The sequence below is a fragment of the Aedes aegypti genome, chromosome 1 (genome assembly GCF_002204515.2).
Source record: "Aedes aegypti strain LVP_AGWG chromosome 1, AaegL5.0 Primary Assembly, whole genome shotgun sequence".
Taxonomy (NCBI): domain Eukaryota; kingdom Metazoa; phylum Arthropoda; class Insecta; order Diptera; family Culicidae; genus Aedes; species Aedes aegypti.
The window spans coordinates 20,407,986-20,434,076 of NC_035107.1; the positions used below are offsets into that span (position 1 = coordinate 20,407,986).

Genomic DNA, 26,091 nt, shown 5'->3' on the forward strand with positions numbered 1-26,091 from the left:
TCTACATTGTTTTCAGGTTTGTCCACGTCGCTTCCGCTGAGCGGTGACGACCACCGGAACAACAACGGGGACATCAACCTGGAGCTGACGAGTCTGGCCGAGGCGGGTGGCGTTCCGTCCGCGTCGACTGCCCAAGGCGCTGGTAGCGTTGTGAAGCGCAACAAACGATCTCGAAGCAGTACAAAGATTGAGAAGGAGAAGAACGACGAGAAGGGGAGCAAGCTGCTGCGGAAGAATGGCGGGGCCGGGGCGGGCGGCAGCAGTGGGATTCCGGTGGCCACCAAGATGATCGGTGGGGATTCCAAGGGGGTGGCGAGCAGCGTGGAGAGTATAACTTCGGCGGCCAGTACTCCGACGGCCAGTTTGACGAGGAACACCTTCAGCAGTAGTTCGCTGAACCGGAAAGCCGGGGTTGGGTCGTCGAGGGTTGCCGCAACGGAGTCGTCTTCCGGGAGCAATTCCCTGAAGGCGCGGAAGAAATGAAGAACGCACTACTGAAGTGCGATTGCCGGATGGAAATAGCATTTGAGTAAGGAAGTACTAATCCTAGATTAGTTGAACTGCAAGTCGAGGTTAGGTAAGTTTAGAAGCTCGGGGAACCGCTCGGAAATCCGGTTTCTGTGATGTGATTTCATTGATTGTCATTTAGGTATTTTACGCTTGGTTTTTTGTATGTTTAATTTCCCCCATTCTACCTCTCATCGATCACGCACTAACTTTCTCCTCAGTTCTATCCACCTAGCAGTGCGCATACATCTCGAACCGAACCAGTGTTACGCTTTTGCCTACGGTAGTAATTTAAGTTTAGTTAACTCTCGAAGCAAGAAAAAAAAAGTTTACAATCCATCGCAGCGCGATCGTTATGTTTAAGTTTAGTGTCCATATCATATCTCATCATACAGAATTGCGCGATCATGGAATTGGGCGTGGTTTTTGTTGGGACGAATCAACACGAACACGTGTGTGAGCAAGTTTGAGTTTTGAAAAGGAGTGCAATGCTTGTTAGAAGTGCTTTCAGGAAAACAGGAAAAACCGATAGGACCGCTAGCATATTTGAAACTATTAACGCGCCATATACAGCTATACAAAGTTTTCCCTTGTAATTATCGCTTGATAACGAACAATCTCAACATGTATTGAATCGAAGCTCGCAAAAAAGGGGCTGACTATTGTGTAACTACATTTGTACAGATTGTTGTAAATAGGCAGCGAGGCAGGGACATATGTTGAAATTATGAAAGGAAAGGTAGTGAATTGAAGTTTTTTTTTTGCGAAACAGTGCTACGGCGAGTTGGGCGATTTTACAAAGTACAAAGTAAAAGTTGCGTATATTTTTTATTATTAAGCTCCTTTTATGTCGCTCAGGTCGAGATGATTACAGATTATTGGTGCTTATAATAAACAGTAGGCGTTTATTCGATTATTATAATAGCTCTGACTGGCTACTAGATTTCTCTCAATTCAACAAACCTCGTTTGCTGTATAGGCACAAGATTGAATCCTAGCAACCAGTGCAATAGCATTCAAATTGTTGTTATTTTTCTCATACATTTCAAACTATTTTGTAATCTACATCGTATACACTATTAAAATATAAAATGTGTCTGTTTATTACTCCAATAAATCTGTCTAGATTCAAAGCGTTATCATCCTTCTTATTTTCTCCATCTCTCGGCATTACTTCCTAACTGGGACAGAACCTGTTCTTTAACTTAGTCTTCTAGATATTTTTAAAGCTATGAACAAGCTTCCTCTACAGAAGATTTGAAAGAGCTTTGACAGATGATTTGAAAGTGTTTGCACAAAATATTTGAGAGTTTCTACAGAAGCAAATTTCAAGGAGCTTTGATAGCGATTCTTTAAAAGCTTCCCATGAAGCTTTAATAAATTTCCAAGTAAGGTTTGAAAGAGCTTCTCATGATGTCATGAAAGAGCTTTCCAGGATGTTTTCATTAAGCTTCTCAGGAAGCTTTTCAAGAGCTCCCCCAGGAAGCTTTGAAAGATCTTCCCAGGATGCTTTAAATGAATTGAAGATGCTTTGAAAGAGTTTCCCAGCAATCTTCAAAAGAGCTTCCCAGGAAGCTTCGAAGAATTTCCCAGAAAGCTCTGAAAGAGTTTCTCCTAAAGCTTCGGAAGAGCTTCCCAGGTAGCTTCGAAAGAGCTTATCAAAAAGTTTTGAAAGAGCTTCCCAGACAGAAAGCTTCGAAAGAGCTTCCCAGGAAGCTTCGAAGAGTTTTCCAGAAAGCTTTGAGAAAACTTCTTAAAAAGCTTCGAAAAAGCGTCTCAGGTAGCTTTGAAAGAGCTACCCTGAAAGCTTTGGAAGGGCTTCTCAGAAAGCTTTGAAAGAGTTTCCCAGGAAGCTTTGAAAGAGCTTCCCAGGACGCTTTGAAAGAGCTTCCAAGAAGCTTCGAAAAAGCTCTCCAGGAAGCATTGAATAAGCGTTTCATGAACCTTTCCAGAAGCGTTGAAAAAGTTTCCCAGAAAGCTTCAAAAGAGCTTCCCAAGAAGCTTAGAAAGATCTTTCCAGGATGTTTCAAAAGAACTTAGGATGCTTTGAAAAAGTCTCCCAAGATGCTTTGAAAGAGCTTCCCAGGAAGCTTCGAAAAGGTTCTCAGAAAGCTTTGAAAGAACTTCCATAAACCAGGGTGTCTACTACCTGAAAAAACCTGGAAAACCTGGAATTATCAGGGAATTTTATTGAACCTGGAAAAAACCTGGAATTCTCAGGGAATTTCGATAACAATCAGGGAAATTTCAGTGAGGTTGTAGTTCATGATAGAATATGTTAATGACAAAGGATTTTCGCGTTAATGCCCCCCAAAAATTTCAGCTGCGCCGCTATCAAAACGTTTCTTTAGCTGAGGATCTTTTCTGGTATGAAATTTAATCGACTTCCCAAGATATGATTCAATTTTATGAATATGTCTAAATTTGATCATTAATAAATTCACACATTTTCAAGCACGATTTTTAAATTATTCGAAATTTGAAAAACTGGAAAATAATTGGATTTTGAGAAAGTAATCTGGAATTTTACCAGTTGCCAATTTAAAGTGTAGAAACAATCAATTTATCAATTTCGGGGCTGGTAGCAAGTCTTTTTTTAGAAATTCGGTTTTTATTTTGATAGGATAGGATCTTTCTTTTTACTAAATCACAAATCTCATTTTTCCTTATCTTGTTTGCAGTGAATTCTGATGCAAAATTCAGTAAGTTCCAGAGTAACCTTTTGAGACTATTACGTGCCTATTCTCCTTCGTTTTTCTAAAAATAATCATCTTAAATTTCTCGAGGAAAAGCCTCAGTAATTATCCTAGTGGCTTTCCAGAGATTTAATCTAGAATACGTTCAGATACTTCTACAGGGATCTCCCCAAAAATTCTTCCAGAGATACCTCTATCAATTCCTCCAGATATTCTTCCAGCGATTTTCAAAGAATATCTTGAAAAATTTCTCCAAAAGTTGCCCTTCGAAATTCCCGAGCATTTCAACATGGCAATCTTCAGTAATTTTCTCAGGTATTAATTTGATTTTATTTTTTTCAAACGCTATCCCAGGACTTCCTCCAGATATTTTTCCACGAATTCTTCAACTGAATTTTCCAGTAGTTACTCTAGGAGATCTTCCAAAGATATTCACAAAATTTCTTCCAATGAAACCCGCAAAGATTCATTTCCGAGTTTTTTTTTTAAATAAAAATACATGTCCAGGCTTTTTGTTTCAAGAAAATCGATAAGAATGTCTACGTCTTTTCATGCACGTTAACTCCAAAAATTCCTCGAAAGGTTATTCAAGAAAATCTTATAAGAAATTTTCAAAGAGTTCCGCAAACTTAACTTTGTGTTTCATTACTGAGTTCCTCTAGATGTTTCTAGGAATTTCTCCAGAATTTCACCCAAGAATTACTACTGTTATTCTTTCAAACATTTCTAAAAAAAATCCCATAGAATCCTTTAAAGTGTATTTAGAATTCCATACAAGTTAATTCTGCAACATTTTTTTGTGATTTTGTGATCCTCTGATTACTCCTACGCATTTTATAAGGGATTCCGATGTTACTCAAGGAGTTCCTTCAGAAAATCCTGCAGAATATTATCCAGAGTTTCGATTGATTCGTTTTTTTCAATCATACTAACAATTGAACTAGAAAATAAAGTTTCCTCAAGGGTCTATGAGTTCTTCTAGTAATCACTTATTCATCAAGGTACAAATGCCTGCAAAAATTCTTGAAAGAATACTTGAACAAATCTTTAAAGGCTTCCATGAGAAATTTCAAAGAAGTACTGTAGGAACTCTTTAAAAAATGTCCGAGTATTTCCTGAAGACATCCTTAGAGATATTCCTAGTTAAAATCTTAAAGAAGTTCTGGACGACATTTTTTTTAAATCCCTGGAGGCATCTTTGGAGATATTTCTGGTTAAATTTTTGAAGAAGTTCTAAAAGGGAGTCTTGGAGGATATCCTAAAAAAATCGATAGAAGAACCACCGGATAAAATGCTGGAGGACATTTGGCTTTCTTGAATTATATATGATGTTCTCTTAATTGATTTATGTTGCTATATTTACAGGGTGGCCACCGAACCGGGAAAAACGGGAAAAGCGGGGAAAAGACGGGAATTTGAATCCACCGGGAAAAAGACGGGAAAAACCGGGAATTTGAGAAGATCACCGGGAAAATCGTTTTGAACGAACATCTTCAAGCTGTAATCTACAAAATTACCTCCAAAATAAATTATTGAAAGTAGATATGTTTAATGACATTCTCATGGCATCCACAATTTCGAAATAATTTCAAACATTAATTATTCAATTTCTACTATGCTACATCATATTTCTTAAAACTGCTTCACTCTTTTATAAGCAAAGTTTCAAAATATTTTTTTGAATTTTTGTTCTCGCACTGTCAGTGCTAATATTTTTTGAACTTTTCTCTATTTTTTTCACTTGACGTTTTGAATCAAAGTTTAATTACTTATTGCAGATTGGGTAGCACTCTTCTGTAATTGTTGGATACCAGCCTTTATTTATAAAAGTTTTTAATATGTCACTTGTTATCTAGTCGACAAAAGTTTTGAATAAGGGCGCGTTTACGATTTTAATAACGATCAAGCTGTTACAGCGCATATAAAATGTGAAGAATATCCGTACAAAAAGCATTACGAGAGGGTGGATGGATGTCAAAAATGATAATTTTCGGTGTTATTAAAATTGTGAGTGAGCCCTATGTAAGTGCTTCTACATGTGCGGATTTGTTTCATTCATACCTTGAACTTATTTGCTTTAGAGAAGAAAATTCAAAGGTTTAAGAATTGAAATAATTTACATTACGTTAAAGAACTACTTGGGCATATTGATGATTTACTTAGATAACTGGGGCTTTTGTCGGCCATATTATCTAAAATTCAGCATTTAGATGCGCTTAAGGTGATTATATACCAAAGCCAAACAATGAAATTTCAAGAGCACGAGTCTATTTGGTTCTCAACAGAGCTCTGAGCTGAAATTTTGATCGTTTTATCATCACCAGGATGCAACCAATCCATCAAATATTCAACGCGAACGGTTGTCAGGTTCTCTAGATCCTCAAACTTGAAGTTGAAAATTTTAAATTTGGCTTAAAGGGCTGTTGGTAAATATGGTTCAAATAGCATTCAAATTAAACTCCTGTCGTGTCAAGAATAGGATCTGTTTTATTAGCACAATTAACCATCTCTTTCCCATGATAGATAGGTTCAGGGCTTCGTTGATTTTCGACGAACACGAAACAAATCGATTCAGATGAATACTATACTGCCCATACTCGCAATACAGTCCCATCAGGAAAATCGTCATGTCGAGAAAAACGCAATTGAACATTATTGCAAAGGTTTTCGTAACGCCGCTGCAGGCAGCAGAAAATTTTAGTGACATTACTCAACACATTATCATTAGAGTACAAGAAAATGAACAACTACTAAAATATTGTGAATGCGGTTGTTTTTTATATACAAATCCAAGATACTTGCCAATGGGACTCGTTATCCGAGTACTTTCCTCTTCAAATTCAAATATACCCGCATACCAGTCCCATTACTTGGGACTCGCTTACTTAGTTATCGCGCATCTTGACACATTTATTGCCAAGTTTATCATGGATTCCAAGGGACTTTTCCTTTTGCTACTATAGTGCTTTCATATTTTAACTGCAATACTTATTATACAATATAAAATAATATGGTGGTGATAGTGACAGTCCTCAAGACATTCCTGGGTTTGATGAATGCGTTGCGGCCGGCCATATAGGAAAAGTAGTTAGGATTCACCTGCAGCATGTTGTAGTATCTGACACCCAGGTACACACAGGCGGGTAAGTTTTGATTAGCCTGATTTCGAAAAAGCTGTTGGACATTTCTTAGATATCCATAATGCTGGCTTTTCATTGGACCTTCTTAATTATCACCATTAGTGTCGCTAAACGTACTGCTTGACCAGTCAACGATACCAGTGGTGGTATGCTAATTCCCATGTTAGCCCAAAAAGCCTCCCCGCCATGTCGTTAGAAAGATGAACCTACCGGAGATTTAGGCAATTGGTCAGAAGACAAAAGTTATGACAGCTATAGGTTTGACTTAGAGGGAAGCTATTTATCTTATTTTTAATTTAGACTCTCATAAGGACTAGATTTGTTTCAATCACTCATCGCACCAGAAGCATTCTAGACAAAAATGAAAAACAACATTTGTTATGGAGTGCAGGTAGTTTAAAACAGTGTAATTTGAAATATTTCTTTTTCTTATGGGATGAAAACTACGATGCAAGATTACAGAAATCATAATAGAAATAAGGGTACATGAATTTCGTCGTAATCTACTAGTGGGACTGTTATGCGGGTACTTTCAATATGGGACGCACATGATTTGGTATTTTTTTCGCATTTTGTCCATACAAAAATACAATTTTAAGTATGATACCATGAAGTACACTAACAATAAACATGATTCATGAGGAAAACTCAAAAGTGATGAAAATTGAAATGGGACTGTTTTGCGAGTATGGGCAGTATACCATGTCATAGTTTTCAGGATAAGATTATATATAGATTGGAACAATCTAATAGTTAACTTATTGTTCCAATAGTGAAACTATTGATAAACAATCAAATTACAAATTACTTTTTATAGAAACGATATAGAAAAAGTCTATTAAAGTCGTTGGAAAGAATGGATTAAAAACCGGGAAAATTAAATAAAATATACCGGGAAAACCGGAAAAAAGCGGAAATTTCAAAATCGAAATTCGGTGACCACCCTGTATTTAGCAAAAACCAGGTTGTATTGTCGAGGTTTCTAAAACAAATGTCATTGATAAATTCCTTAAAATAATTTTCGAAATAATCACGTATTATTCCTGTTTGGCCTATTTTGTCTCATTTTCAGGCAAAAAATCAGCAAACAATTCATTATATATCAGAAATACAATATTTAAATGTTATACAAGTCGGACTGGAATATACAAGTGTTTGATTAACTATGGTCTGAATTATCCGTGATGCTATTTTCCGAATAGAAATTAATAAATCATCCGAGGATTCAAAAGTTTCATGGTTTGTTTGTGTTTCAGATGGGAATAATATATAAAATAAATTATGTTTGTATCATTAACACGATGCAATGAAGTGATTATATTTTAAATATTTTTTTATAGGTTATATGATTATAATGTTATGAATATATTTTAGAAAACAGCGTGAAGTTTATTGTAAAATATTGTCACAAACATTAGCCTTTTTTCAGCCCGGGCGGGCAGAAATTAATCAAACTTTGTTTTGTCTTTTTTTTATCCATCTGAAATTAGGTTACTTCCTGGAATCGTTCCAACAGTTTCTCGAGGTCAATCGAGGAAATCTAATGGGAAAGAAGGATTTCTCAATAAACTCGATCGTCGATTCATCATAATGCTTCTAGGAGTTTCTTCAGTATTTCATCCAAACGTTTTCCAATGAATTTCTCGAATAAAATATCCTTGGAATCTTCTAAAGTTCATTCAAGGTTCCACACCAGCTAACACCACTGCAAATTTTCCAGTAATTACTCCGATCATTCTCATATAAACTTCTTTGAGAATTCCTTCCGATGTTATTCAAGGAATTAGAATTCTGAAAATCCTACGGGTAAGCTACTCGATTGATTTTTGTTTTCAATATCTTGACAATTGATCTAGGAAATCTTCTAAAGTGTCCAGGAGTTCTTTCAGGGATCCTTGTTCATCAAGAGTTATGTACTTTAAACCATACACAAACTTCATCGGAGTTTACTTTAGGTTTTCTTCTAAAATATTACTCGTCCAGGTTTTTATCAAAGATTTATTTAATAATATCTGAAAAATTTTCATGAAATTTTTTTAGAGATATTCTGTTAAAAATACCTGAAAAAAAATATTCGAAGACTTACTTGGGAAATATCTCAAAGAATTACTGGAGTAATTTCTTAAGAAATCTTAGAAGGAATCTAGGGTACATCCAGAAAGTATCCACAGAAAAAAATCAACTTGAATATTCTGAAAAACAATGTTGTAGGAGATTCCAAGAAAGACCCAGAGGTGCTTTCTGGAGAAGATACTGTTTTTTAGATGTTCCAAACGGGTATTTTTGGGAGTGCCCAAAAGGAAGCGATGGAAGAATCTGTGGAGGAATTCCTAATGAAATCTCTGAGGTGTTTTTTATGGTTCTCCTTCGAAAAATCCATATTGTATTCTTGAGGGTTCTAAAATGAAATTGTAGAGGGAATTCCTTGGAAAATAATGACTAAAGAACTAATGAAATCTTTGTTTTTTGTTAAAGTGTTTTGAAGCCATTTAAGACCTACTGTTAGAAATGAGTTCAAATTCATTTAAAATTTATAATTCGATAATCCTTAGTATTTAAGAGTTTTTCTTGAGCCTGGAATTTTTTGCTAAGACCTGGAAAAACCCTAGAAATATCAGGGAATTTCATTTCAGTAAACGAGTAGACACTCTGATAAACCTTTGAAAGAGCTTTCCTGAAAGCTTTGAAAGAGCTTCCCATAAAGCTTTGAAAGAGCTTCCCAGGATGCTTTGAAAGAGCTTTCCAGGTAGTTTTGAAAGAGTTTACCATTGAGCTTAAGAAGAGCTTCTCAGAAAGCTTTGAAAGAGCTTCCCAGGATGCTTAAAAAAGGCTTCCCAGGAAGTTTTAAAAAGTTTCTCAGAAAGCTTCGAAAGAGCTTTCCAGGAAGCTTTGAAAGAGCTTTCCAAGGAGCTTCGAAAGAGATTCCCAGGAAGCTTCGAAAGAGATTCCCAGGAATCTTTGAAAGAGCTTCCCAGGAAGCTTTGAAAGAGCTTCCCAGGAAGCTTTGAAAGAGCTTTCCAGGAAGCTTTGAAAGAGCTTTCCAGGAAGCTTTGAAAGAGCTTTCCAGGAAGCTTTGAAAGAGCTTCCCAGTATGCTTCGAAACAGTTTTCTAGAAATGGTTAAAAAAGTTCCTCATAAAGCTTAAAAAGCGCTTCTCAGGAAGCTTCGAAAGAGCTTCCCAGGTAGCTTCGAAAGAGTTTCCCAGAAAGCTTTGGAAGAGCTTCTCATAAAGCTTCGAGAGATCTTCCCAGGAAGCTTTGAAAGGGCTTCCCAGGAAGCTTGGAAGGGCTTCCCAGCAAGCTTTGAAAGAGTTTTCCAGGAAGCTTTGAAAGAGCTTCCTATGAGGCTTTGAAAGAGCTTCCCAGGAAGCTTTGAAAGAGCTTCCCAGGATGCTTTGAAAGAGCTTTCCAGATAGTTTTGTAAGAGTTCACCATTAAGCTTAAGAAAAGCTTCTCAGAAAGCTTCCCATAAAGGTTTGAAAGAGCTTCCCAGGATGCTTTGAAAGAACTTCCCAGGAAGCTTTGAAATAGCTTCCCAGGAAGCTTTTAAATAGCTTCCCAGGAAGCTTTGAAAGAGCTTCCCAGGAAGCTTGGAAAAGCTTTCCAGGATGCTTTAAAAGAGCTTTCAAGGAAGCTTTGTAAGAGCCTCCCAGGAAGCTTTGAAAGAGCTACCCAGGATTCTTCCCAAGATGCTTTAAAATAGATTTTAGGAATGCTTTGAAAATGTTTCCCAGGATAATTTCAAAAAAGCTGCTCACGATGCTTTGAAAGAGCTTCCCAGAAAACTTTGAAAGAGCTTCCCAAAAAACTTTGAAAGAGCTTCCAAGGAAGCTTTGAAAGATTTTCCCAAAAATCTTTGAAAGAGCTTCTCACAATGCTTTAGTAGAGCTTCCCAAGAAGCTATGAAAGAGATTCCAGGAAGCTTCGAAAGAGCTGCCCAGGAAGCTTTGCAGGAGCTTCCCATGAATTTTTGAAAAAGTTTCCCAGGAAGCTTTGAAAGAGCTTCCTAAGAAGATTTGAAAGATCTTTCCAGGATGCTTCAAAAGAACTTAGGATGGTTTGAAAAAGTATCCCAGGAAGCTTTGAAAGAGCTTCTCAGGAAGCGTTGAAAGAGCTTCTCATAAAGAGCTTCCCAGGAAGCTACGAAAGAGCTTCCCAAGAAGCTTTGAAAGAGCTTTCCAGGAAGCTATGAAAGAGCTTCCCAGGAAGCTTTGAAAGAGCTTTCCAGGAAGCTTTGAAAGAGCTTCTCAGAACGCTTTGAAAGAGCTTCTCAGAAAGCCTTGAAAGAGTTTCCCGGGCAGGAAGCTTTGAAAAATTTTCCCAGGACGCTTTGAAAGAGCTTCCCAGGAAGCCTTGAAAGAGCTTTCCAGGAAGCTTCGAAAGAGCTTCTTAGGAGGCTTTCAAAGAGCATTTCAGGAAGCTTTCAAAGAGCTTTACAGGAAGCTTTGAAAGAGCTTCCCATGAAGCTTTGAAAGAGCTTCCCAGAAAATTTCGAAAGAGCTTCCCAAGATGCTTCGAAACAGTTTTCTAGAAATGGTTAAAAAAGTTCCTCATAAAGCTTAAAAAGCGCTTCTCAGGAAGCTTCGAAAGAGCTTCCCAGGTAGCTTCGAAAGAGTTTCCCTGAAAGCTTTGGAAGAGCTTCTCATAAAGCTTCGAGAGATCTTCCCAGGAAGCTTTGAAAGGGCTTCCCAGCAAGCTTTGAAAGAGCTTCCCTGGAAGCTTTGAAAGAGCTTCCTATGAGGCTTTGAAAGAGCTTCCCAGGAGCTAAAAAAGAGGTATTTATGTAGCTTTGAAAGAACTTCCTAGGATTTGTTGAAAGAGCTTTGAAAAAGCTTTACAAAAGCTTCACAAAAAGTTTTGAAAGAGCCTTTTAGGAAGCTTTAAAAGAAGTTTCCAGGAAGCTTTGGAATAATTTCCAAAGCATTAGGAGAAATAAACTGCTAAAAAAACGCCTAGAACCTTTTTTTTCTTGATTTATTTATATTTATATTTAGATATTTTGTGTTAGGCAACACTATCATCCTAATTTGTTAAAACTTGATTAACGCTTAGAAGTTGAAAATGCTGAAGTTATTTAACATAATCCGGTTCTGCAATAGCAATGCGCTAGAATCATTATTCTACCCAAAAGCGTGCTTCTTCGTTGTGCAACGTATTTTTTAATCTTTGTTTGACCGCTTTTATGTTAGATTTTTTATACGCAATTTTATTTTTTTGTATTTGATTGCCTTTGAATTAGTTTAATAAACCAGTTTAACGTACTAGATTGATGATATGTAACGCCTAAGCACAGACATAATTCATAGCCAGCTAGCTCTAATTAGTCAAAACCATTGCCCCTAAAAGTCGACCACGTATAATTTTCTCTTCTTTTGTACAGCTTTATGTCGTGCATCGATTGATATCGATCACTCGAATAACTCACTACCACCACTGAAGGGTTATGGTTTGGAAAATGAGAACGGAAATCAGTATTTTATTGAACATTTTCTCGAAATAAATGAAAAGAATAAACTACGTGGATTGTTCTTAACAAACACGATCATATAAACCACAACTGTATTTATGGAAAAAGTAACAATCACACACACACACACACACACACACTTTAAGACCCAAAAACAACACTCTTACACATAAACATACACGAAACCCGTAGTGAGATCGTTCCAGTTAAAAATAAAAATCATGTTTAGTATGGAATTGGTAGGACTGAAGACTAAAACTATTCAATCTTAGCGAAAATTAAACAAAAAACACCCGCCATATATTGTAAATTGAAATCTATGTAACGAACAAAAAGGAACGTAAGTCATATTAAATTGAGAAAGATTGTATTGATAATTAGGAGCGAAATCGAAACATGCATTAATGACTGACAGAGAAACGTCAGAAACAGATTTCTAGGTTTTAAGAAACATTTGAGATAAATAAAGAAGCAAACGACAAAATATAGTTAGAGGCACTGTGCAATGAACGGGAAAAACATAGCAGAAACACACAAACACAAAAAAGACACCGCACCCACAGATGAAAATAATATCAGCTACCTACTGTGACTTAAGATGCACTGGAGGAAGGACAAAAAAGCAGAACAAAACTGATTAACAAAACATTTGAGAGTAACTTACTTTAACAGATCACCACACTGAACTAGAAGTAAGGATTGAAGCAAACAAAACACACGCTATACCATTCACCCCTTCTAACACACGGAAACATTGGAAAACAAATCAGTAAACTAATCTTGAATTCGACTAAATTGGTAACAAATGGAAAACAAACAAACAAACATTAATGCATTCTAGGTTAATAGTGAAGTAAAAAGAAAGTGCATATTTAGCGAAACACAAACAGTACTAAAATGTAAAACAAATAATTATTAACAAAATGAAAAAAAAAAGTATAAACCATTTTGCGGAATGGAGCAAATAAATCGCAATAGCACCATATTATATGATGAATGAAAGGGTGGCGTTATAGGTGCATCTGGCTAAAACACGAATCCGAAATGTCCTTGGATTCCTCGGAGATACAGAGTTTCAGGATTTTTTTTTTGGTGTGAAGTTCGAGATTTCATCGAGATGGCAGCAAATCAGCCTTTACCTGAGATTGAGATAAACATGTAGCGAAGTAGGCATGATCAACCCTTAAGATAATCGTAGTAGTCTAGTCGTTGGAAAATAAGTGCATTCCTTTGTGAACCGTCAAACCAAACGATGAAAAGTTCCGGAGCCACCAAGATGTCGAATCTGGGAGAAGCCGATGTTCTGAAACCCTCAAGAACCGAGTACCAGTACTCGAATGCTATCGTCAAATATTCCACGCATTAACTGGAAAATGCAGTTGAAACAATCTTCAAGCTTGAAGAATTCTGGGACTCCCGATGCCGTAGGAACCTATTGACCGGTTGATGCAGTAGGAAAACCTTCATGCCCATGCGAAGGTCATTTTTTTTTTGTTGTGCCTGATTGGTAAACTACGTGAAGGAGACTAAGTCTACCAGGGAAGTCTGGGCAACGCTGGGAGTGAACAACGGGTCGTGAAACTGCCCTCCTAATGAAGTTAACAATGTCAAGGTATCCCTGATATGTATAACAATTTACTATCCATAAGCCTTAATCTTAATAGGTAACAATCGGAATTCACAGCAAAGTCAGAAGTCTGTTCTGGTTTTCTGGCGATAAAGCAGTTGTAAACATGCAAATTGTTTCCCAGAAAAAAAGAAGCCTTAAAATAACTTGAACGACAATATTCAGACTTTTCTCAACTTCGAAGTATCTTTCGAAGATTATTTCAATTAATTTTCCTAATTTCCTTATTTTTTGAAACTTGCTGTTTTATCCTGATGCTTTGGAATGTGAATCTACAGATTTCATGATACAGCTACCTCCAAGGTTTGCTGTAAATCTCTAGATTCAGTAGAATCCATGTGTCTTGTAATCTACATCTTCCTAGAAATTGAAATTACTCATTATCCCTTCTAATGGTTGCCCCTTTGATCAAATAAGGTACATATTCCTTGTAAATATCCTCCAGGCATTTTTTCAAAAATAGCCAAATAAAAAATCTCTAACAATTTTTTGAGTTATCTTCAAGGATCTATCAAAAATTCTTCATTTTATCAAGCAATATCTCCAGAAATTCCTTCGGCAGAGGTTTCAATAACAAGTTGTTAAGAGAGATTGCTTTAGCAATTCTTTTAGAAATACCGTAAAACGTGGTAACTTTGATTATGCGAGACCCACAACATACTAAACGAAATAACAAAGCAAAACGAATGCAAAAGTAAACAGTATTAGTATGACACTTCATGTCAAAGCTATTTTCTTTGGAATGAAGTGCATTTGATGCATTATATGCAAACATAAAAAAAAAATGTAAAATTTTAGCAATTTTCAAACGCTCACAAACAATCTATTCTACGATCACTATTTCATGGAGTCATAATGAGTTCGTCACTCATCCTTGACAGCCTAGTTGTAGTAGAACATGAGTTCGGTCTCAAATCTCTTAGCGAAAACCATTTTCACAAACTGGGACCATTTTTGTAATCTGAGTCAGAAATTTCCATATAGCGTTAAACGCCTAGAGGTATGCAACGCCCTATAAATGTTCCGTAATTCATTCAATTTTGTTCGATTGATACTCCATTATCAAAGTTACCCCAAAACAGAAAACTGACTTTCGATTATTAGAAAAAATATACATCCATTCAGAATGAATCTTTTGGCAAACTATCAACTGCAATTGATAATTAGGATATCAGTATTTGTTTTTAAAAATATAAATTATAATTCTTTGAAACAGCATGCATAAATATTCAAGTTTTCTTCGAAAACACTATCAAAGTTACCCCGTTTTACGGTACTCATAAGTTCCTAAGATATCGTTCAGGGAAGTTTGTGTCGCATCTAGAAAACGCGTTAAGGATCCCCCAGATCTAAGCATCTTTTTACGGCGACAGCGACAAAAAATCGACGCGATTTCGCTGATTTTACGCTACATGCACTGTTTTATGAACCCACCCGGATAAAAACGTATCATTCAGTGAATGGAATAAACCATTAATGTACAATATAACGTATTGGATACAATACAGCGTATTGTAAGTGAATGTCGAAGCAATATTATTCTTGTTTGGATAAACAATTCAAAAACAATATAATATATTGTAACAGAACATTGTATTGTTTTTAATTGGTTTTATACCTTACAATTTTGGTCAAATTCCTATTTTCGAGTAAAACAACTGTTGCTTTTTTCTATGTAGCTTTGCTGAAAAAAATAAACAAAACAAGTTCAGAAAGCAAGAAATGTTGGGTGAAAAATATTCAAAAAGTAAAAATAAGTAGTTTTTTAGAAGTCACTTGACATTAGCTGTAACGACGAATGCAATCATGATACAGTTCGTTGAATTGTTTTTGTATTGTACAACAATACACGAATTGCTAATCAAGACAATACATGAACAATATATCGTATTGTATTTTCAAAATGTTTGTATGAGAAAATATCTATATTTGTATTGTTACGATACTTAACCACCCATACATTATATTGCCAAAATCTCATATACAATACAGTGAACTGTTCAAAACAATATATTGTACTGTAATTGTATTGTCATTGTACAATATACTGTATTGTATTTCCAATATATTGAATGGTACTGTTGCAATACGCTATATTGTTTTTGTATTGTATTTTTTATCCGGGCATCCAAGCCACAGCGACGCGATTTCGCAGCGATTCGCGTCGTGTCAGTCAAGATGGTTTCACAGAAGAGCGCTTGCAGCGACACAACAATAAAATCGCGACGATTTCTGGATATGATGATCGAGCGTGAGGTAATTGAAAGGTGCATACAGCACCACGATGAACACTTGAATGGCCTTGAGGTAGATAACCAAGATGGCAGAATGCACAGCTTTATGTCGCTATGGTGATAACACTTTAAAAGTCATGGTTATTCAAGTGTGTAGTGTCGTAATTTGGAGGAATAGATCCACCGGCCGAACTCTCATTTTCTGCTGCGCGTCCTTGAGCCGAAAGGACGTACGCGCCAGCCGAACTATCGCCGGCTGAATTTTCGGAAAACTGTTCCATTTTAATGACCGTCCGTGTTCGCTATATTCGTAAGTCTTCTTCTTCTTCTTTCTGGCGTTACGTCCCCACTGGGACAGAGCCTGCTTCTCAGCTTAGTGTTCATATGAGCACTTCCACAGTTATTAACTGAGAGCTTACTATGCCAATGACCATTTTTGCATGTGTATATCGTGTGGCAGGTACGAAGATACTCTATGCCCTGGGAAGTCGAGAAAATTTCCAACCCGAAAAGATCCTCGACCGGTGGGATTCGAACCCACGACCCTCAGCTTGGTCATGCTGAATAGCTGCGCGTTTACCGCTACGGCTATCTGGGCCCCTACTCGTAAGTCTTATTCCACGATTTTCTAACTGACTGAGGTACACCTCATTCTCGGTATGATACTCTCCAAAATCACAGAGAGAGAAAGAGCTTGAATGAGAAAAGTCTTCAATGTCATTTTCTGAGATATTGAAATGTCTACATAATACCTATCATATGGAACACGTTCTTATTTTCTAGAAAAACTTTTGAAAATGTCTTATAAGAATTTCAATAGTAACGAATGCTTATGTACTAAATAAAAAGTTATATTCTATTAAGCCCGCATACCACATGTAGCTCTTTGTTTCTGAACAAATGATTGAAGTGACGTGGAAAATTCTTAACGGGTGGTGGCAATTTTCAAATATGTAAAGCATACGTTTTATTCATAAAATCAATAAAATTGTCCAGATGAGATTGTGGAACGATCATTATTATATTTTGCGGCTAGACAGAATCCACTAACCCGCAACCGAATACATCGAACCAAGGGAAACTGCGCATGACATCCCGAAGCTCTCAGGCTTAGAAATACTTGTGCTTATTCTGCGCGGCGTGTGAGGTGACACGAGTCGAATGAGGTGACAATTGTCGACTCGCTCCCATTTGATTAACATTAGTCGTCTCACGTCACTCGCGGTGAAAGCGACTCGTCTCGACTCACACGCCGCGCAGAATAAGCACAACTATCTCAAACATTGATATTCCCTGGGCTTGGGATTATATTTTCCAGGGAGCGATGAGTTTTGATAATTGATCGCTGTTGTTAGTAGCTTTGATTAGATGTTGGGTGAATTTCAAAGCAATGGCAACCTTTTTATTACAAAATTTAGATTTTGTCTTCTGACCTAAAGATTCTGGTTAAACTACTGCATAGTGCGGCTATCACTCATCAAAATTACTTTCACTTCGGGAAAATATATGTGCTTATTCTGCGCGGCGTGTGAGTCGAGACGAGTCGCTCTCACCGCGAGTGACGTGAGACGAGTAATGTTAATCAAATGGGAGCGAGTCGACAATTGTCACCTCATTCGACTCGTCTCACCTCACACGCCGCGCAGAATAAGCACAATAATTTCAAACTGGCGAGAAGATTACAAACTGAGGGTGGGTTAGGAGCACAGTCAGACGGTTTGTAATCTTCTACGAGGTTTTCGAAAACCAACAGGGCGCGTGCACCGGGTTGCGGATAGGAGCAAAGGGAGATCAATAGCATCTACTTAAAATAATAGAGCAAAAAGCCGTTCCATGATTAGGTAATGTTTAGCGATCTTCTATGGTGTTCTAGTACTATAAAATTCTTCACTCACTGAGAATTCTGGCCTTGATAATATCAATAGTGCTAAACATAAAATTATACCTAATACTCAATAAGTACAATGTAGTTTCAATGTAGTAATAAATGAAACAAAATCAATTTTCTATACTTGACAAGGTTTTGAAGACAATCAATGAGTGAAAAAAACTACCTATTAGAAAAGCCACATCAGCTAAGGCTATACATATACAAATGTTCGTCATAGGGTCATGGCGAGCATTCGGTATGTATGTCTATGACTGATTCTGATCTAATAGGGGCACTAGAAGACCACGCGGACAATTTCGAAACAAATTATTTTTATACATCGGTCTTATGATCCGAAAGGCTCAGCTATGCTGTTATGTCATTTTTTAAGCTATTCATTAGTGCTGTTTAATTGTTTATTGTCCTCACAAAACTACATTATTATTCATTACTAATCACTGTTCCTAATTCTCTCTTTCTCACCTTCTTATCTGTTGCATGATTATGATCATTACTAATATAATGCATGAGCATGCACAATAAGAATAATTTCAGAATTGAAAGCAGTCAATGGATAACTGGATAGAATAGCTTCGAAAAAGATGCTCAAAACAGAATAATTCTAGTCAGGGAAGTATGACCATCATGAGTAAGTAACACATTTCATTTTAATAATATCAAATATTTTTTTATAAATCAGCACCGCCAATCAGTGAACTGAATTGTAATTTGATATCTGTAAATGATAAAAACAGATAAAGTTTGTACAGTTGTCACCATCGATTGAATTGCGTTCTTTATAGTAATGTTCAATCATTATCAAAAGCTCCTAAAGCGTCGCATCGTGCCATAAGCAGTTCTTAGCATCACTCTCATATTGTTATTACTTTGTTGTTTATTAAATTTATATAAAGCGATCAGCTCATTCTTTCTTACTTGTACAATTGTTTGAAATTTTAATAAATCAAACCAAAAACTTAAATTAAATTGCTCTCAGCACATTTACATTTTGCAGCATTAATCGCATTACTGTGTCAAGTCTTCTCCAATTTCCTATACCCTACCCCAACCCTTCCTATCATTTCCGATGGTGTTCAAGTGGTCCGCATAGACTATTACGGCCATTACCTATCCCTGCCCCCGGCTTTGGACTGACTTGCGCTCTCATTGCCCCACCAAACGCTGCAAAATGAAAATGAAAATGAACTATCTCAAACATTGATATTGTTCAAGCAGTAATTTCGTCGTTTTTCAAGGGTTATTCATTTTTTAAATGCTGAAAAAGAAATGATAGTCTAAAATATTGTTTTATTGGTTACAAACAATGAAGTTTTACTTACTAGGAATCCAACGATGAATTGAAATGGTTCTGTGTTTCCAGTGCACCAGACAAATAATAAACAAATAATAAACAAATAACAAACAACAAACAAATAATGGCGGCAACGGTTGCCACGAGATGAACAGCGCACTGTGGTCAAACATCGCAAATTGTTTGAACTTGAACACGGCTCTCGTGAGCACAAGCTTTGAACAGATCATGAACAGAACGCGTTCAAATGCATCTCTGCCATAAGCCTTAATCTTAATAGGTAACAATCGGAATTCACAGCAAAGTCAGAAGTTTGTTCTGGTTTTCTGGTGATATAGCAGTTGTAAACATGCAAATTGTTTCCCAGAAAAAAGAAGCCTTCTGTGGTAGTTATGTATATAGCTGAGTAGGCCATGATCATTATCATTCAATCTGTCAAGTGCACAAATACCACATTGGCGACGAGCAAGAACCCAAGAACAGCGGATAAACCAGTCGGAAGTTGGATCAGAATAGATCTCAAGGCATCTATAAAGGGTAACTATAAACGTCTGATTTTCCGAAAGATAGAATCTCATCGGATCAGACTCGAGGGAAAAAAGAAAAGTCTCGCCTCAATTGAGGGAGATGCCTTAGCGGTGGATGAAAATCCACCCGGAGAAGGCAAGAAAGTCTCGCCTCAAAGGAGGGAGACGCCTTAACGGTGGATGAAAATCCATCCGGAGGAGGCAAGAATGTTTCCCCTCAATGAAGGGAAACGCCTTAACGGAGGATGAAAATCCTACCGAAGAAGGCAAGCATATCTCGCCTCAATGGAGGGAAATGCCTAAATGGCCATCCATCAGGAAAAGGCAAAAATAGACTCAAGGAACGTAGAAGAAAATTTGAAAATTTGACCGCACCATCAAAGAGGTAGAAAAGGATACGGATGTCAAAACCGGATATAAATTCGGGTTTCTATGGTAATTAAATTTCCCATTGAAGGAAAAAGATGAGTAAAGGTTCAAGTGAAAAATTCATAAAAAAGAGACCTACGTGCTCAATAAAAGTTGCAAATATTCATCTTAATGTGCATACAAGAGAGCAACCACAGGATTGATCTGAATGATTATACGCAGGAAATAGCTAAAAAATAATTAATGTCATACAAGACCATCTTTCGTTATAGAAAAGGAGATGTGGTAGTTATGTATATAGCTGAGTAGGCCATGATCATTATCATTCAATCTGTCAAGTGCACAAATACCACACCTTCAAAATAACTTGAACGACAATATTCAGACTTTTCTCAACTTCAATGTATCTGAAGGTCTTCAGATTATTTCAATTACAGTGGGATTCCGTTTTTGGCATGCTCCGATTTTGGCACCCCCCGATTTTGGCAACAAAATGGATCCGTTTTTGGCAACATTTTTCAATACCATTAAAATTTGTAAATTTTTGAAAATATCGTGTCTGTTGCTTTAGTCATTTGAATTGCATGTCAACTCCACACCGATTACATTCCAGAGCTTTATTTTCGTCAATATTTCCCCAAATCTCACCAACTACTAAGGACTCGCGTACACGCTTTTTACTTCAGAATGGTCATTGGTCATACATTGGTAACGTTTCATGAGGTCAATAATCTTCACCAGTAGCTCAACTAAAGACCAATCTCTTTTCTAAGGCATTCATATTGAGTGACCAGCCCACATGAGTCTGCCAGTAGGTGCTAAAATAAATAAAAAAAAAACACTGTTCTTCAGATTTGGAACAGCTTGTTTGAACAAAGCACCAGCACCGACATAAGAGCAACAAAAAATCTATGACTCACACAGAGTTACAATCATAAATTTTGTCTCATCTTTTGGCTCATTGTCTTTATTACTATAGTTTTACATACATTGCGCATATTAAAACACACCGCAATAATAGATACAAATATGTACAGCAAAATGTAGTGTATCATAACTTTTGATAAATTTCATTAAATGACATGACAAATGCGAATACAGACCAAACTACAATTTATTCTCAATAATATCGTTGAAGCGTGCGATAACTACGACTGAGAGTGTTTTAACTTTTTGTCTGTGGTATTGGTGTGTATATTGATCTTTCTGCGTCAACAATTTAAAGCTACGTTCCCTCTTTTCTATAGACTCTGTAAAGCGTTAGATTTGTGAAGAGATGATCCAGAATTCTGTACAAGATTGTTAATCAAAGATACGGGTCTCAACATCATCAAAATGTTCCTTCCGAGCTGAGTCTATGAGTTTCCTAACTGGACCCTGTTGAATCCTTAAGGGATTCTTGGTTCTTGTGGGACTTTTCAGAAATTCTAACGAATTCATGAGGATATCTGCAGATTTCAAGTGGACACTAAGGGCTTGTTGAGGGATCCTTAGAGTGTATCCAGCTTTTTACACTCGCCATAAAAACGCTGAACTGAAACTTGGAAATATGCCATCAGCATGCCTTGACAAACAGTTAATTTGTTTGGTTTTCTTTGTTTATGTTTCTGTCAATCAAATGAAAATTTGGTTCCGATTTGCGGAAATAGTCAAAATTCGTTACTGTTATGTTTAATAATGAAGAACCCTTTTTTCATTTTAGGATTAATTAAGTTGATTGATCATACCTCACAACAATTTGAAGGAGATGTATTTAAAAGACCCGGCTTAGCAGCATGAATTTCGCAAGACCAAGGGTGGGATTATGATAAAATCCTGAACAACATCCGTACAGATTCCACGATACGATTATAGTTTGGAATTTTAGACAAGATTCTGATGAAATCCTTAGCACGTTTATTACAGATTCCAGGACATGCTTCTCACTTAATTTTAGGGAGAATTGTTACTTAATTCTAAAGAAGGTTCTCGCAAAATGCTTTACAGTATTCGTACAAAATTCGGAACTTTATTTTAACAAGTTATTTGCAGAGATCCTCATGATACCAGGTGAGATTCTCACGCAATGTTTCGTAGATTTCTAACAGAATTCTGAGTATGATTATTGCAAAATCCTGAACATCATTCTCATAGATTTCATGGCAAAAGCAAGAGTCTAACGTGATATTGTGCACGATTTTAACTCTGGGTAATATTATTACAAAATCCTGGGAGGTATTTTCACAAAATCTTGTGCAAATTACGCAGCGGCAGATATCTTAATTTTCAAGACAAATTCCGTGTTTAACCGCACTATATTGTTTGAATGATTTAACCTGCAGCTCAAAAATTTATTGCGAACTTGATCTAAATGAAACCTAAAAACAAAAAGGGAAATGACTATGATGCGACTAAAGCATTCTATTTGCAAATCGGAATTAGATTTTAGTATGAGTTGTCACTCAGCAATGAAAATCATCATTATAATCGATGGGTTACTAAGGATTTATTTTCGAGTTTCAGCTCAGTGGTGGCAGTCTGCTTGTGGCAAATATTTTATAGCATGACGAGCGTAAAAAGCTGGATAATTGGTTATGAAGGATTATGTCCAAAATCTGGTGATTCCTAATAAACTCTAGGGCGTCGTGTAAATTTTAAGCTGAATAATGTGAATTTCTAGTAGTATTTTTAATATTTCCGGCGAAAGCTTGGGGATTATGAAAAGGTTCCTAGAGGAATTTGAGGTTTGCTAGTGGTAGCCTTATAATAATAAACTTTTTTTTTTTTTTCTTAGACTTGAGAATGTTCAGCAACATCGCAGCGGAATTCCAAGATGTTAACTCCTATCAAATTCCTTAGCAAGATCCTGAGAACTCTATGCGAGATCCTACGGATGCTTGGCAAGATGCATCAGAGCTCAAGCGTTTTTTCTGTAGATTTCTTATGACAAACTGAAGATTCCTAAAAAGTACTTGAGGTTGCATAACAGGATCCTGTAAATTTCAGTTGATTTCATAAGGTAGGTGTAAAACATATATCAAGCTCAATTAAAAATTATTTCAAGTTAAAATTAAATTCTACAAAATAACATTTTTACTTGTCACATTTATGCATCATCTTGTTTATGTTTGCCCTTTTGATGCAGTCAACCATTCATTATAACATGCTTTACTCTATCAGAAACATAAATTGAAGAAGCAATTCTAAACTAAGCGATTTTTTCGAATTTTAAGCTTCAAAAGTTGAACTGATTTTAAATGGTCTTTCAATTAGAAAAAAAAACACATGCCGTTTTGCAATAGTCAGCGCTTTTGAATCGCTAAAACGTTTTTGAAGGAAAACAATTTTTTTTCGTGTTCTTTCATAGTTTTAAGAAATTGTCCAATTCTTCATTAAAAGTCTCTTATGCGATTATTGGTTTTACAAGGCCCTCTTATACAAAAAATATACATAAAGCTTCTAAAAAATAATTGAAGACATTGAGGCGTAAAAACGCCAGCATAAAAATGTTTGCCAGATTTAACATTACGGGGCTATATATTCATAGTATAGTATAACCCTTCGGGCAAATGCTTCAATGTGAACCTTTTCGAAGTCTCAACGCCTCATGATTATATAAAAATGATGTATTAACATTGTAATGATGTTTTCAAAACCAATAGTTGAAAAATAAAATTTAAAATATGGGTTCCGATTTTGAAACGGTTCCGTTTTTGGCAACTGAAAATTTCAACTTTGTTGCCACAAACGGAATCCCACTGTACCTATCAATGTCGGTATTCCGAATTTTTACAGAGGTCAATGGGCGACCGCTGGGATTTTTCTTTGCAAAAGTAAGTTTCCCCATAGTAAATCCCATACAAACTTTGAACGGCTGGCGCTAAAATATAGTTTCACCTATCGAGCTGAAATTTTGCACAGTTGTTATGGGACTTGAATGCAATCCAAAAAGTGGACTGGAGCATGAATCTAAATTTTGTCGCACACTGATGCCCATATCATATTCAAAAATTCAAACGCAATGATACGACGGATGAAGTTTCATTATTTTTTAGGGTCCCATTCCTTTATTTCAGAGATTCCTTCATATATGCCTACAGGAATCCCTGTAAATCGAGCAATTTATCGAAATTCGAAATAAGAGATTTTTCCAGCAGCTTTCTTAAAAAAATTCCAGAGGTTACTACAGAAAAATCTCTACATAGGATCGTCCAACCAATGGGCATGAATCCCTCCGAAGAGTCCTGTAGTAATTCCTGTAGCGATTTCCCTGGAGGTTTCTCTGGGATAATTCCTGGGGAAACTTTTGGGAAACCCTTTGATGAATTCATTAAGTAAGTGTAAGTTCTAGTAGGACTCCTAGAGGTGGCAAGTATCCTTGGAGGAATCCATTGAGGAATTTCCGGAGAAATATCTGATCGAGTAATTCTTGGAGGAATTTCTGGAGAAATTCTTGGTGACATCTCGGCAAGAATCTATATAGAGGTTTTCCTGGAAGATCCTCTAAGCAGAAGAAGAAGTTTTGGAGGAATCTCTAAAAGAATACCATGAGAAATCGCTTCAAGAATCCCTGAAAGAATCTCTATAGTAATCCCTACAGGATTCATTGAATATATTCCAGGAGGAATCCCAGCAAAAATTTCACTAGAGGAATAATTGGAAGCATTCCTTAAGGATTCTTTAGGAACCTTCTTGCGAAATACGATTCCTTGTAGAATTCCTGGAGAATGTTTTGGCAGAATTTCTGGAGGACCTTCTGGCACAATTTCTGGATTAATTACTGAAGGTATTCCTAGAGCTCTATCGGAACCAACCTAAGAAAGGTGGTTGCGATCTAAAGTTTATCCTGGAGGAATATTAGGAAGAAACTACTAAACATACTACTACTGAAACTACTGAAGCATGGAAAATTTCATGTAACATGCCAGATTTTGTTTTAAATTTTGAGTTTATTACTGGTAGAATCCAAGAGAAAATTTCTGAACGGGTTTCTGAAGGAATATCTGAAAAAAAAATCCTGGAAGCATTTTTGAAAGAAATAAAAAAAATATTGAAAATCTTTGGACTAATTTAAGAAGGAACATTTAAAAGTATTTTTGAAAGCATCTTGTTATAAGTTCCTGGAAGAATTCAAGTTTTTATTTTCACAAGAAATATAATAAAGTCAACTTATATAATACAGCTGATCATAATTTACCAAACATAACCAAAGAAGTTTTAAATTGTAGGAACGTTTTTCAATGGATAATCAAAATAACCAAAACGGCCGCTATGGAAAGCATAGATAGCGCCACCGTAGCCTTGTGTGTTTGACAGAACAGCATTGCTGTCACAATGTTAAATCTCATTTACGGTGGCGCCTTTGTTTTGATGCGGTGAGCACTGACAAAAACTATCTTCAATGATCCATTGACAATTTTGGATAAAGATTCTTCACATTCTATGGCTTTTTGCTGGAAATTTTTACTTAATTTGATCTAAACGTTCTTTACTTATTTTGATATATTTCTCAGAAAACTTCAGATTTTATTCAAGAAATGTCTTCAGAGATTTTTCTACGAATTCCTACAAATTTTCATTTATTTCATAGTCAGCAATTTTTTTAGGGACTGTTATTGGAATTCTTCAGATGCTCATCAAATTTTGCATTGTTCAGTAATTCTCGCAAATTATCCCTTAATAATTCCTGCAATATTTTTTTTAGAACTCTTTCAGATTTCTCCAGAATTTTATTGAAGACTTTCAAATAAAAACCTCACGGGATTTTATTTTTGACTAGTTGATTGCCACCCAGTAGGTCATTTTATTATTCATAATACAGTTATCTCTCCCTTACTCGATATTCCGTATCTCGATATCGAGTTAAAGAACCATAGTAAAAGTTGGTTTTCATGGCTAACTCGATGGTCCCTTGGATCGCAGTTGCATTGCTTTTGTGTTCTGTAACTCGATACCTCCCTAACTCGATGGTCCCTTCAATATCGAGTAAGGGAGAGTTGACTGTATCCTCCAAATTTCTACAGTATCCATTTATTCCCTGTCCTTTGGTTCAGAAAGGGGTATAGGCGTGTTCTGCCAACTCGGTCAAGGCAGATTTCTTTGTGTGAACAAGTTACAACATGGACGTTCTAAATAGGGTTACCATATTTGCTCTCACAGAAAAAAGTACATTTTTTGAACTCTGAAAAAGAGTACTAAAGAGTTCACTTAGCATGTTCTGAAAATGTTGACCCGCACTTTCCCACGGTATCTCCAGAATTCCACTGGTTTTCTACGAACTTTTGACAAACCGAATCAGAAAAATACAATTAAATATATAAAGGAATATGATTTCATACTTATCAGATTAGCATAGCATAGCATA

General features: G+C 36.4%; 1 protein-coding gene across 3 annotated transcripts in view; it reads left to right on the plus strand.

The window, feature by feature from the left end:
* Nucleotides 1–12,707, plus strand: part of LOC5564728 (serine-rich adhesin for platelets) — an 83,568-nt gene extending 70,861 nt beyond the window's left edge. For 2 of the 3 annotated variants that reach the window (XM_021839086.1, XM_021839085.1), the window contains one exon: nucleotides 17–3,047. In XM_021839086.1, coding sequence (XP_021694778.1) covers nucleotides 17–483 — 467 coding nt within the window. In that variant the 3' untranslated portion in view covers nucleotides 484–3,047. Of the gene's footprint in view, nucleotides 1–16; nucleotides 3,048–11,722 lie in introns of those variants that run through there. The other variant, XR_002499189.1, reaches the window with a different exon arrangement.
* The last annotated feature ends 13,384 nt before the right edge of the window (nucleotides 12,708–26,091 follow it).